General features: G+C 43.6%; 1 protein-coding gene across 1 annotated transcript in view; it reads left to right on the top strand.

Annotated features, from left to right (window-relative positions):
* The first annotated feature begins 7054 nt into the window (after positions 1 to 7054).
* Positions 7055 to 15023, top strand: part of GRIN2A (glutamate ionotropic receptor NMDA type subunit 2A) — a 165149-nt gene continuing 157180 nt past the window's right edge. Inside the window, exon 1 of the mRNA XM_008921736.4 lies at positions 7055 to 7472. Coding sequence (XP_008919984.2) covers positions 7068 to 7472 — 405 coding nt within the window. The 5' untranslated portion in view covers positions 7055 to 7067. The remainder of the gene's footprint in view (positions 7473 to 15023) is intronic.

Here is a 15023-nt window from a genome sequence, read left to right on the forward strand (position 1 = left end):
ATATGGCCCAGGGTGACTGAAGAGAAGGCTTCAAATGGTATTTTAAAAAGTTCTGGTTCCTAAAGGCTTGCCACATCAGTTACTAAATTCAGTGAGGGTTAGGAGATCATATTTTGACCTTAAATAAATAATGGCAATTTTTGACTGTTCCTGTACTGTCCTAGGTAATAATGAATGATCTGTATTGACTCTACAGTGGTCAGGTGGTTTTTTGGGTACTCCTAGATTTTATTAAAAATATACTAATATTTCACAGTTGTTGATGGGGGGTGGGAAGGGTGAGTGCAACAAGGGAAGAAAAGAAGAGAAGCAGCCTTAAACAACATATTTACCTGGTTGAGTTCCCTAAACCCCAGGCCTTGTGCAGGCAGTGGGATGTGTAATGGATTGTTACTGACACAGTCTTCACAGGACTGCCCTGCTGTAACACAGATCCCTTTGTTAATAGAGTAGCTTTAATTATAAACTACAGAGTTCATGATGAAATTGTTTTGACCCTTAAAGTTAGATTTGACTAATTCGGTGACTTCCCAGAAAAAGAATTCCTCTTGGGAACTGCACAGCAGAGTTTGGAAATACATCTGAGGATTAATTTGGTACATGAAACTGATGCAGAAGAGGCAAAGACACAATCCTGGTGAATCTCAAATAGCTCAGATAAGCAGAGGTGAGGTGCAAAGGAGGAACTCTGGCTGAGCTTCCCTGGGGTGTTCTTTCCTTGCTGGGGGTTGTTTGCAGAGAAGCTGAAGTGCTGTAACAGCCTCAAGCTCCACTCAGTGATGTCGCCTCCTCTTTTTCCGTGGCAGCTCGCTCATGTCCTCTGCAAAACTGAGAGTAGCTTAAGGCCATCATTTCATGCATGACTTGGTAAATTGTGCAAGGAAGAGCACTGCCAAACGAGGAGCTGAGCCAGTTTTCAATATGAGGGCCATCTGTGACAAAATGTTTTAGCAAGTTTGAAAACAATTGAGTTCTTTCCCATTTTTACTTGGAGTTCATTTAGCATGTAAGTAACTTTGTAGCCTCCCAAGAGAACACTTATGTTACTGTATCCTTGTTTGCTATGCGTTGAGTTTTTGTGGAGTCAGGTGGTTTCATTTCAGATTTGATCCTGTGTGCTACCAAAAAATGACTTTGCATCAATGTCACTTTTGGTTCTTGCTGGAGACACTTCTCAAGGTAGATGAAACTCAGATATTTGTGGCAGATAAGATTTGTATCAATAAATTGCTATGGGTTACAGCAGCAATGCCTAAACTTAAAAGTAGTTTATTGCTGAAAGTGGAAACATTTTAAAATTCAGGATGGATTCTAAGTGAGCCTCTCTCTCTTAACCTGGCCAGTTACCTGCAATCTCCCATTACCATTTTGCTTCACAAAACATGAGGTTGTGTGTAGTGGAGTTTCCATGTAACAAGAATTACTGAGCAGATCTACAATTTGTTCTAGAGATCTCTTGATTTGTCTTAAGCTTCTGCAATGAAGACTACCTCTATTGAAAGCAGAGTGGCAGTAATGTGATATCAAATGTGTTCACGTGTTTTTCTTGACTAATTTTGGTGTCACTTCCTGAGAACAATATTTTTTTTTAAAGGGTGATGGTACCTACCTTACTTAACAGTACTCTTTCTAAAAGCAAGAGGAAAATTATAGAGTTGTTTTCTTGAATTATAAGGACTGAATTTGACTTTTAATTTAGATGTCTAACATGTCTGAGGTTAAGCCCCTTTCAGCTGGTACAGTAAAGGAAATGGAGAGAGAGATACAGACACAGTGTCACTCACTGAGTCAGCAACAGAGGCAGAAATCTGCCTTGTGCCAGACCACCTTTCCCACTTTGGAAACATTGCTTCTACTGGAAAATTTGGCTGCTTGTTTCTGTTGACAAATGTTCTCTGCAACAAGTAATTTTCAGAAAAAAGAAACCTTCTTGTGATTTTAATACTATTTTAGGAGGAGCTGAGTAAGAAGAAAGTTCCTGACCTTTAAATGCATGTCTTATGTAGCAGGTGGGACTGGTAGGGAAACCCCAGCTGGAAAATATCCTCAAAAGTGAAGGATTCCAAAACTTCTTGAACTTGTGTTGTAGCTGCTTTTAGATAAGTGCAGAGCTGCCCATATGGAGAAGGCAGTCACTTAGGGATCAATCCATCTGCCTTTCAGAATAAATGTTCTCCATGAAAACACTTGTTCTCACAAGTGTAGGGATATGTAGTATTTGTTACACACAAATTACAAGGGTTAGGTACTTAAATGCAGGTTTTGTTTTCTTGTTTCTGCTGAGTGAAGTTGACTTCTTAGTGTATTTGCAGCTCCTTAACTTCAAATTAAACTGCGCAAATGTACCTAGAAATGGACTGTGAATGTCTGTTAAAGCAGCAGTCTAATTTTGCAGCATGTACACAATTCTGTAGGCAGTAATCTGCTTGAATACAGTGAGGCTTTTGGGAGGACTGCATGGTACCGCCAAGATTAGTCCCACTGTGTTGGTGCAAACTTTTAATGTTTTATTTTAGTTCTAATTTCTTAAATTTGTACTGGTTCATTGTGATATTTCACAACTTTTTACAAGGGTAATTGAGGAAAAATATTTGAAATAATGCTAAACTATTTCTAAATTTAGATCAATGAAAATCGTATAGCTCTGATGTTTGAAAATCTGGGTATTTCTTATATTGGTCTCACATAATTAGATTCAGTCAATGTATGTATGTGTTATACACATACATTGTATAATAAGTATTTTCTGAAGACACCATGTCACTTTTAATATTTTAAACATGCTAATGTTCGAGTCACACTTTTTCACCATTGTGAATTTCGCTTGCATTTGAGGATCTTGAATCTCTGTTTTTGCTGCTGTTCCAACAAATCTGCTGAATGATAACACTGACATAACCCTTACACAAGGATGGAGCTGCAACCTCATCTCCAGTAACCGTGACAAACGTGGCTGTAATATTTACAGGGGAAAAGTGTGCATCAAGGGTGAAATGCAGAGATGCATTAAAACATCAAACATTTAAAAAAAAAGGGGGGGCAGTTGTAGCTGCTTAATTGCTTTCCTTAGAAAGACTAATGCAATGTCTGAGGAAGTAATCCCTAAATAAGTTAGGAGGTGAGATCTTTCAAAGGAGGACAAAAACCCAGGCATAGACCTATTGGGGAATTCTACTGTCAAGAGCAGTAAAGCTGATGCGTTGTTAAATGTCTGTGGGAGAGATTTCTAGGTGTTGAGTGTCTTAATGAGGTGAAAAGCAAACTTCAGTGATTGGATGCTTGGCATTTATCCTATTTGAACCCAAGGGCTTCCTCTGGCATAGGAGTGGGTCTGTCAAAATGTGTGATTTTTGCCCTGCTCTGAAGTGTTCAGTGTAGAAGTGCATATGGCTGTAAAGGATGGAGCAGGAGGAGGCCATCCCCTGTGTGGTACTTAGCTGGTACATTCATTTGTGCTAAACCAAATAAGTTGTGGCAGCTGGAGCAGGATGGTGGAAAGGAGGACAAAAAGGCAGGAGAACCATGGAGAGAGGGAGGAGGCACAGTAGGGTGGTGGAGCAAAGTATTGGTGGGGTGTGATGTGGGCTGGGAGGCAAGAACTGCTCAAAGGCCAGGTGGGTCTGGCACTACGACTGTGCTGGGTGAGTGGGAGATGGAGAAACAGGCACAAGGCTTTGGAATGGGTAAAGCCGAAGGGGTGATGGAACAACAGGGATGCCCAGATGGAGCCAACTTCTACAGAGCTTTTTTTGTGTATTTGGCTGCGGTCTGGAGCTTTTAGGGCTGCTTTTAGTGTGTGAGCTGCTGCTCCACATTCATTCCCCTGAGCCCCACGGCAGGGATTTCTGGTTGACAGCGTCTGCATCAAGGGAAAGGACAACACTGGGGTTTCCCGGGCTACCAGCCTTTCGCTGGGGGATGCTAATGCGGGCAGAGCGCTGGAGTTTGCCGCTCCTGAGCCCCAAGCCTGGTGTTCTCGCCGCTCCCCCAGATCCGACACCCCCTCCCCCGATTGCCTGCGTCTGACTCATTCGCTGGTGCCTGTGCGAGAGCAGAGCGGGGCGGGAGGAGCGGGGGGGAAGAGCCTTCAAAGGAGCCGCGGCTTGTTCTGGGTTTGACAAGGCGCCGTGTGAGGCTGTGCCCCTGCCCAGCGCAGGGCGGGGTGCCGGGGCGGCGGAGCGGAAGCAGCCCCGGCGCGCACCCGCAGCGCGCGGCCGCGGCCCCGGGCGGATCGCCGCTCCTCCGGGACCGCTCGCTGCCAGTTCCGAGGAGCTGCGAGCAGCGCGGGGGGCTCCGCGCCTTGCCGTCCATGGGGGGAACTGCCTGCGGCAGCATTGCGATTGCCCCTTTGAACAGCGAGTAAAGAAAAGAAAAAGGGGGGGGAAGAGAGGAAAAGAGGGGGAAAAAAAAAAAAAAAAAAAAAAAGATGAAGACGCTTAAATGCCTCCTGCCAAAAGTAAAGAGCGAATCTCAGTTGCGATGGCTCTGCTAAAACTTGATCATGCGGGATTTCAAGCGATAAAAAAGGGCTGCCAGGCTGCTATTTACTGCGGCGGGAACAAGTTGCAGGATGAAATCCAGGCGCTGAGGGACCTATTTTCCACTTCATTGTTTGCGAAGGAATCTACTGAAATGACTTTGAGGATCTTTAAACTGGAACTATGTGGAGGGAGAATGCAGTAAGTATTGCCTTTCTGGGGAGCACCGGTACGAGCCGAGGAGTTGGGCAGGGGCGCGGAGGCTCCGAGAGGCGCGCAGGGATGTCAGCGGTGCTGGATCCCGCGGATCCGGGCTTGGCTCTTAGTTCCCAGCCGGCACCGAGGACCAGTTAGGGAATGCCGGCTGCCTTTGCCTGGCGCGCCAGCGTCCTACATTTAGCCGGGGCTGCTTGAAGAACTATCCTTATGCATATTTACTGGAAATAGTGAATGGAAATCAGAGCGATTGGGCTTCCCGTGGCGGGTTCAGCTAGAGTGTCTCCCTGGGTTTGTTTATGATAAATTGGGAATGAAGCTGTTCCGTTTCAAGAGCGAAAAGAGCTTTATCCCGCACCGCTTTAGCTGTGTTCCAGGTTATGCTCGTTTCGAACCTGACAAGAAAACTCCTGCCCTTGATCATGTGAATTAGTTTGCTTCTAGCTGCCCTTTCCAGGTCGGACGTCTCTTCCCTTAGAGCTCAAACCCACCTATTTCACTTGGAAGCAGACGGGCAGTTGGGAGCCCAGGATTTTCCTGACCTGGATAGGGATGAGAGGGACGTTTCCCGGACGGCTGCGGGCTCTTAGCAGAGCGCTGAAATGTATTTCTAAGAGAAGGTGGAGAGGGGGGGAACTTTAGAGCGCAGTCACTTTATTTCTGTTCACATGAGGCTGAACTATACGTTTCTTCCCCCCTGTCACCCCCGCAACCTGACTAACGCCTTCTCCCCGTCTCTGTCCCGTTCCCCGTGTCCAGCCCCCCCTCGCCTGTCTCCCTGTGCGCGTAGCTGCCCTCCCGGGATGCGATGTCGCCCGCAGGCTGCGGCGGGGATCACGCGTGCGGCCGGCGGCGCGGAGGCCGCCCCTGAGCCCGGGCAGCGAGGGCGCGACATGCCCGCGGTCGCCGACATGCCCGCACCACAGGCGAGCACCACACCGCGGCCCTCACCGCTCCTCCCGCCGCTCCCGTCCTCCTGAGGCGTCTCGTACGTGCGCCGCGCCGCCGGGGCGCCCGAGCGCCCGCGGCGCGGCGGACTGCGGGAGGATGGGGGGGGTCTGTCGCGATGGTCGCGGCTCCCCCGGCACTGTCGGGAGGGACGGGAGGCGATCGGGGTGGGTTTGCTGCCGCGTTCCGCGCTGCGGCGGTGGGTGGGAGCCCCGCAGGGGCGCTGAGGTGCGCGGTTAAGCGGTCTGTGGAGCGCTCCTCTCCTCGTCCGCCCCGAGAGGAGGTGATGGTGCTGCCAGCCCTTGTCTCGGTGTGCGTTTCGAGCAGCAGACGGCTCTGACTGATGATGGAGATGGGGCTGGCGGGATGAGAGGGGAGATGTGAGAAGTGCCACCCCTGATTGGACAGCCCCGCCAGTGTGTTCTGTGTGACGCTTCGCAACAAGCTTGGCTTTATGTGGCACAGGGACTCCCTTCTTGCAGCTTGCGGAGAGCCAGTTATGGGGGTGGGAATCCCTCGGGGCACAGAAACAGAGGGAGATCTTGCAGAGTCAGACCTGCTCTCCCTCTTTCCTTCAGATAGTTCAGATCACTTCTGTGCCTCATCTCTCTCCCCATCCTACTCTGTCTATATTCAACCCTCTACAGAGATTCAGTGAAGACATGAGGTAACCAGTGCAGTGATGCTCATTTATGGAACACCCTCCCCTTCAACACCAGGGACAACTTTGTGTCCGAGATCAGCAGTTCTGAGATGCTCAAGTCAATGCTGCATAAAAGGAGGGAGAAGAATTAAGATGGAATATTGTGCTTCTGAATCCGTTCCAGAGATGCAGTGTAGGCTTCCTTGAGCAGCAGCTGCCTAGGAGAGATCTTCAGAAATAAACCAGCATGATTTTGGGATGCTGTGAGATGTATGGAATATGTGGAGTGGGGTTTCCAGCAGACCTCTGGCTCACTTGTCTCATTTTGAGCTAAAGTACCTCTCCCTGTTAGACCGTGACTAAATTTTTAAATAGATGTTCAGGATGAAGGAATATAGATTTCTGTTTTACCTGTTTTAGTGCAGCAAGGTTAAAGAGAAGGATGATATTTTTTTTTTTAAATTGTCAGTAATTTTATTTTTTATTGGCTATCCAGGAAGAATGTTAATGGATCTTTTCTCTGAACTTGTGCTACATTTTTTGCTTTGCTTGTGGGAGACCAGCTGTAATACTGTCATTATCAAACCAACTTTCTGAGGGGGTACAAGAGGCTTAAACTGGAACTAAGGTGAAGAATGCGTTATAAAAAGCTGCTAAAGTTTGCATTGTGCCCAGATGCTCTCTGTTTAAAACCTTCATTGGAGCTCTACAGTATATATTTCTTTCCTCTGTGTTTTTCTTATACAATGTGATCGCTTTTACAGGGGACAAAGCTGGCAAAGATGAGGAAAATTGGCTGTGCTCTCCTGGTACTCCAAGCTCTTCTGGCGCCTTTGGATCTTGTTCGTGGAGCAGAGAAAAATTATCCCATCCTGAACATTGCAGTGATTCTGGGAAGGACCAAGTACATAACAGAGAGAGATATCAGAGCTCTCTGGACCAGGGAAATGTCAGCAGACCTGACTGTTGATGTCAATGTAGTGACCCTTCTCGTGAACCAGACTGACCCCAAGAGCATCATAACACATGTTTGCGACTTGATGTCAGGCACCAAGATCCATGGAGTGGTTTTTGGAGATGACACCGATCAGGAGGCAGTAGCTCAGATTTTGGATTTTATTTCATCTCAGACTTCTATTCCAATTCTTGGAATTCATGGCGGGGCCTCCATGATAATGGCAGATAAGGTAGGAAAAGTTATTACAAGCTTTTACTAGTCTAATATACTTCATTGTGTTGGTCTCTATCATGAGTAATCAGTACAAGCAGTTCAAAAAAGATGTTTCTAATTATTTCTCTGTACTTCAAAAAAAGAAAAAATATGCATAGCAGTATCCTTGTTGATTGCTCTTCACATACTTGGAAATACTTTAAGGTTCATACCTGAAACTCATCTTTTTGACACTACAAAAGCAACCCTAATGAAATTTTAGTCTCCAGCACATTAAATGATGGTCAGCCTAGAAATTTTAAGAGCAAATATGGCACATGGATGTAAAAAAATCCTCAAAATAGTAGGTTCATGAAATAATTTTACATCTTATCCCCAAAATCATAAACAGGTGTTCTGTGATGCTTACAAGAAATAGCAGGCGATAGACCTGAATGTGTCTGAAGACAACAGTAGTAACAGGACAATAATATTAAGCTAGACTGCAGTGATCCACTACAGTCTATAAATTAAGTAGTCTTGCACACTTGGACCAGCTCTTGTATTCCCTATATTTATTAAATTAGGTTTTTGTTAATTGGGTGCTTCTACTTTCCTACTGTAGTCCATGCAAACCCATAAGGGGATTGCCTGAAATCTGGAGGTAATGACAGATTTATTTTGTTGGAAAACATCTCTTTATGTAATCTCTTGTGAGACTGGAACGATAGAAGTGACTCATGTCTCAAGTTCTTTAATGCTGTAACAATTTTGTGGAAATTCTTGCTGGCACTGCAGCACTGATGTTGTGTGGTGATCACAGCTGCTCCTGAAGCAGGTGCTTAGCACCAGGCAGGGCTCAGCTCCGTGGTGTGGATTGCTGAAAGTCAGAGGAGCTCCCACTGTGGTGTAAAATAGAGAGTTCAGGTGTGGGAAGTCACTGGTTTTCCAGTACATGAGGCTTTTCAATGTTAATCGCAGTTTATTTCCTGATATTTCCATCCTTTAGGATTTCTTATTAATGGAATATTATTGCTTCTCATAAATGACTTTCAAATAGGAAAGAGCTCTCTGAATACATCTGAGAAGGAAGTGGACCAGACATATTATTTTGTGACTTGAGGGAGAAAAAGAAGCAGGAAAGTGACAGTGATTAGTTGTGATTGAGGAATCAGCTTTGAACTTTGGAAACTCTACCTCTGGAAAAGACTTTTTTTTCCACGGGGATAAGAGATCTGTTTCTCTTGGTATTTTGAATGGTCTTACTTTTAAAACTTATGTCATACAAGGAGAGGACAGTAAGTGCTGAATTATGGCAGAGATTCTGTAACAACGGCTTTGACATCTTGATTTATATAGAAAGATCATTACAGTCAATGCTACTGTCTTAGATACAATTGCAGTGACCAAGTTACAGAGGCAATTATTTCATGTGCTTTTAAATTACTGCACAGATTTACTTGTCTTTATAAAGCTGGGTTTATATGTATTTTGGACTTCTATTGATACATATTTCACTCACCTGTCTCTGTCAGTGTAAGAACACTTAAAGGTCTCGGGCAATGCTGAATCAACTTCCCCACTCAGTAGCAGATGCAGGATGTTACTGATACAGATCTATTTTTTACTTTTATATAGAAAATGAATAGACTATCTTTCTTTTCTGAGTGGGTTACTACTGTACTTTTGGTAGGCTAATATTGTCATTAGCATATGGCTGTCTTTGATTTCTAGGGATTATCACAGTTTGCTGATGAAACTTTTGTGATGAAATTTGGCTTCTAAGATTTCCACTTGGGAAATCAAAGTTGTCTTGTTTGTTAAAACAATCTAACAGAGCTGTCTCCAGTAACTTGAACTGGCTGAAGGAATTGTTTGTTCATGTAACTGGAAATGCTTTAATTTTGAACTTAGCCTGTGCAATGTCTTGCAGCTGGGTTTGGAACATTGCAGTAATGAGACTTGCATGTGTCACTCAATTAACTACTCATTTAGGAATGAATTCCTGGGAGCTGAAGGTGAAATTCTCTGTGCTGTCATAAAGGCAGGGGAGATGGAAGTCTGAGAGAAAGGGTCTGCTAATGTGAAGTCTTTAAAGTCAATGTCAGGATTTCAGCAGAAACAGATGAATGTTGGCTGAATTGTGAAGGTTATTAGTGTTTAAAGTGTTCTGTTTTGTCTCATGCATTGGGATGTGCAAAAAAAGGTGGTCCCACTCCTGCCTGAGAATGCAGTTCTCTGACACTTTAATAAGGCCATTTCATTTCTATCCTTATCATATGTGTTCTGTGCCAGGTGGCTGTTACATGATGCTTAACTGTCCTAAGCTGAACTAAACTGAAGGCACAGATATGGGAACTCATCTCTAATGCTCTGTGCTGCTGAAGACTTTACTGCATGACTCAGAGGAGATAAGCTTGCCATATTCTCTATGGCTAATAAATACTATGTCAATGTGAATCTGGTGTGATGAGCCATGCCTTTAAAAAATAAGAAGTTGTTCTAGGTTTCTAAAGATGAGAGATTCCCACATGTGGAGTTTGCAGTGATTAATGCAGGACATGCAGCTCTTGAAGCACTGAGTCCCTGGGTGAACACCTGCAGCGAGTGCTGTCTAGTCTAGACTGCCTCCTTGGCTGGCCCAGCTGGCTCCTCTCTGCTTCAGTTTGCTCAGAGTTTGCCTGCACCATCTGAGGAGAGACATTGCATGATTCAGACAATGAAAATAGGCATGTGAAGCCAACAAAACCAGAATGTTTTCTGAACCTGGCTGATCTGTTGTCACCTGACGTCAGTTGTCGAAGCCCTACCAACAAACCAATGTGGCACTCGAGGGTGTACAGCACCTACCCCATCCCAACTGTGCTGTAGAGATACCCTTTGGACAGTGCCACATGCTCTGCCTCCAGCTGACTTTGTCACCTGCTGTTGGCAGGAACTCTCCTGCCAATGAACTGCTCCTTGGCTTTGGTCCCCAGTTCTGCCACAGACGTCAAACATATTCAGATGTGGGATAGTCTACTGAAACAAGATGAGAATTGTGTGGGGCATCTGTGCCAACCTGCTGTGCATCAGCATCCCTTGGAGGATGCTGAAAACAGGCTGGCTGTTTATTCATCCTGTATCTCTTGACATTTGAGAGATCTCAACACAAACACTACTTAGGAACTGTTTTCTGACTTGGGTGTTTGGTTTCAAACACAGTTACCTCTGTTTCACCACACACTATAATTATAATGATAGCATTTGTCATACTTTTTGAAAACAGGACATCGTGGTTAGTTCTGTGTCAATAGGAGGAAAAAAAGCCCCTACATATTTTAAATATCCAGTATACAGGAATACTTGGTGTCCTTGAACCACACTGCTTTTGCCTATTGCAGAATTAAATCTTTCGAACTTCTCATTAGAAGTCTTTCTGAAAGACATAACTTGAAGCATTTTATTGTTGTGGAAACACTCACAGTTACAGTGCTAGTCAAAAGGCATTAAAGGTGAGGGTAATTTTCCGAAAGGGCTATTACAAAGTGATATTTTTTGAAATGGCTCTGGAAGTGTTATGCAAACTAAATAATTGCTTTCTGAAAAGATAAGTACTATATATTATTATATTCTAGAAGAGCAATAGAGGTTAGAAGGGATTGCTGTAGGTTTTCTAACCCAGCCCTGGCTCAGTGATGAGCTGACATGGAATTCAGATCTACTCAAGTTTTAAATATCTCCATGGATGTACGTACACCACAGCCTTTCTGGGCAATCTGTTTCAGTACTTAACCTTTCTCACCATGCAAATATTTTCATTTTATCTCATTAGAATTTCCCTTGATACCACAGGCTCTTGTTCTTTTGCTGTGAGTCTGAGTCCAGCTCTCTCAGTGTAGTTGTAGGCTGCAATTACACCGCTCCTTACCCATCGCTTTCCTGGGGGAAAAGAGTTCCCTTGGCCCTTTCTTGCACCTCTAGACCTCCGGACTCGCTTGGATATATTGATGTCTTGTGTGGGGGGACCAAAACGGGACAAAGGACTGCAGCTATGGCCTCAGGAGTACGGGAGAGGGGAGTAGTCCCTCCCCTGGAGCAGCTGTGCTCCTGCTAACGCAGCCTGGTTAGGCTTTGCTGCCGGAAGGGTGCACTGCTGACTCATGTTCAGCCCGTGTTGGGCCCCCCATGTCCTATTATATTTAATAAAAAAAATCTAACTGTGAATAAGCAGTGGGGGAAACTGCACTTTTAAATCTTGTTCGTTCTTTTGGTGGATATTTTTCAGGTACTTTACTGAAATACTTGCAGATGTTTGCATTACGTGTTTTTCTCAGCTCATTTATAGGTATGGCTTGGGATTGCTCTGTTTTTCTTCATTCCTGAGACGCAAAAACTGTGCTGCACTTGTGCAAAACAGAGCTCTGAGCCCAGCCTTGTAACTGTGATCAGAGCCCACCCAGACTCCTGGCTCTGGTACTGGGCATTTCTGCTTCCTTATCCTTGCGTGACTTTGTCCACTGCTCCTAAAGTTCCTCCACAAATCTTACACCTTCTTTGCCAATAGCACAGTGACCATCTAAAAATCCAAATGGGTTCAAAACTCACACTTTACATTTGCACTGTGCATAGGTGTCCTTCAATTCTTATGCTTTCAAAACTGTTGTGATGAATGGCAGGGTGTGTGTGTGTGGTGTTGGATTTGTTTTTTATTGTGGAATCTTTTCTGGAGGTCATACTTGATGGAATGTGCTCATCAATTCCCACATCTTCCATATGTGTTGTGTATAGATTTCTGTCCAGCTCATTTAATTGGCTTGTAAGAGCAGTTCCGTATTTTTTCTTACAGAAAGTCCTTAAATTTATGGTTTTCTATAATAACTTCTCATTCCTGCCCTTCCTGATAACTGATATTAGCATGTGTATGGCACTGTACTTCTGAGCATGATACTGAGTTTGGCTTTGTTACTGCCAAAGACTGGACGATTACAGTGTAGGTTGAGAAATACTTTAGTGTAAAAATACCAGTATTCATGTAACTGGTGTTTCAGGTCTAGAAATAGGAGCTTGCACTATTGTTGCACACTATACTTCCAGATTCTGACTCATTTAAAGAAGCAATTGAGTTTGATTTTCTTCCCCTCTAACTGTACTAATGCCCCTATAGGAAGAATAACTTTCAGATATTCTAATTTTTATTTTGAGCTGCAGTAAAAATGTAGCATTGACATCCCTGTAAATCTGTGTTTACTTTTCCATATCCATTCAAGTCAATCTATATGTACTTTTAAAGAAGATTCTTGTACATCCTTAAAGATTTTTAGAACTAGAATGTAATCTGCAGTTGTACCTTTTACACACACACGTAATAACCACTGGTATTAAATGGTTAAAAGTCTGCTTGAGATCTGTCTTGCCAGGTGAATGAAGTGAGTAGATGTAATGTCTTGTGGGTTTTTTTCATCAGAGGCAGTTCTGTGTGAGGTGTTGGGATGGAGCCTGCTTGTTAGCCATTGCTTTTCCTGAACTGGCATCTCTAGGAGGAAGTAAAGCTGCAGCAGCTGCTGCATTTTCTGCCTTTGGTTGGATCTTGGAGCTCAGAGGAGCATTATATTAATGATGTGAGCCTTGCTTTCCTGCTCTTTCTCCCACTCTATTTCCTAAAGGATTTTCCTAGCTACTTCTGAGATGATTATATTATTCCTCATTCTCTTATCCACACGATTTTCCCCCTCTTAATTTAGCACAGGAGAGCACGGAGGACTTTCTGGAATACTGGGAGAATAGACTTGAACTCTCATGGAGCTGGAGGGAGGGATATCTAGTTTAATTCTCCTCAGTAGAAGGTAGTTTTGAAAAGATTAGGAATTTCTGTAACTAATAAGCAGATTGTAGGAAATGGAAGTCTTCTGGAAGTTACTTGATTTTTCATGTAGTTTAGGTGTAGATAAATTCCTATTTTTTTGATAGAGTCAACAGTTTCAGCTGAGCTCAGAGTGGATTCCTCTAAACCACTCTTATTTAAGAGAGAGGAGTACTTGGCTTCACTTGCATTTTAGTTCTTTACAGTAAGCAATATGTTTTCATCTCAAAGGCACTGTTTTCTTTCTCTTCAAACTGTTCTTACAGTTCTTGAAAATAGAAATCCATAAGTGCCTTTGTTTTGAGCAACAACATTTTAAAACCCACTAGCAAGTCATTGCTGTAGATCATCCATGCAGTCTCTCCAAACTATTGCCTGCCTATAGGTAATTATAACACAGCAGACTCCTGAGCTGTGAAAGTAGGACACCAGACCTTCAGCATAATTTTCTGCTTGCAGATATTCCTGGCGGCATCTTTGGAATTTGTTTTCCCAAGGACATTCTCAAATACAAAATTCAAAATTATTCCCTTTAAGCTACAGAATAACTATAGACTATTACAAAACACATAGGACATTTCTGGCAATCCGAATGTATCCAGAGAACTTACCTGGAAACATAAAATAATGCAGTGAACAGAAGAGAAGGGCCTTTATATAATGTCAAACACATTTCATGTTTCATCTATTAATTATTTTTGAGAGGATGCTTAGACTATTTGATTAGACAGCTTATTAGTGGGATTTTATTTGTCTCGTATTTGAACTAACAATTTAATTTAAAGTATTTCTCTAACTTTTTTGGTCTTGCTTGGAAGAATGTGGGGTAGATCTGCCTGCACTGGTACAAAGGGCTTTGTACAGATGAACAGAAACTTTGCAGTCTGTGGCTGGTTTTATTTTTTACAAATCTGTGGTCATCTGCTTTGCATGTACTCTTTTCTTCCCCTCTTCCCTCCTCCCTCTTCCTCCTCTGCCTTCATTCTTCCCTGGAGCTATGAAGTTGTGTGGATTTTACTGAGGGAGCCCAGCCTGGATTGTCACCACGCCATCTGTCACCATATTGTTTGCTTAAATCCTTGAGATATTTTCTTCTGTGCTTCACTGCAATAAATACATAAAGCTGCAGCAGCATCATTGGCTATTTATATTAGATTTAGGCTTAATGTCCTTAGGAGAAAACCCCCGTGGTTGTATTTGAGGTGCATGAGCTACAGACAGGGTGTAAAACTGGGCATGGCTTAATGCTGAGTGCGGAGCTGTGGTTACACAGTGTGTTTTCACCTTCCACCCAAGGGCCCCTCTGCCTTCTCAAGATGAATGCCCAACTGGGGGTCTCATGGCCCTGGAGAGGCAATACTGCTCAGGGATTATGCTCTGGTTCTCCCCATTCTTCCTAGGGAAAGATTTTGTGCTCTTCTGTAAATGCAGGATGTATCTTCCTCTGTCCTGAGACTATATATGGGGTCAGGGAAAAGTAGAGACTTGCAGGCTGTGTGAAACCAGAGCTGGAAATAAGATTGGTTAGAAGGGGAAATGTCTTGGAGAGAAATTGAAGAGTGAAGAAGATATACTATAGATGTAGTATAAACCCCACAAATATATGTATTCTATAATATATTATACTATAAAAGCTGAACAACCAACAGGAAAACCATCTTGTTTCCTAATATGCAAACATGATATTCCAAGTTGCAGATGGAGGTTGCTTGGTGTCCAGCAGCTGTAAATTTGTAGTGTGCAGTT

This window comes from Manacus vitellinus, unplaced genomic scaffold (genome assembly GCF_001715985.3).
Source record: "Manacus vitellinus isolate BGI_N305 unplaced genomic scaffold, ASM171598v3 scaffold_12_pilon, whole genome shotgun sequence".
Taxonomy (NCBI): domain Eukaryota; kingdom Metazoa; phylum Chordata; class Aves; order Passeriformes; family Pipridae; genus Manacus; species Manacus vitellinus.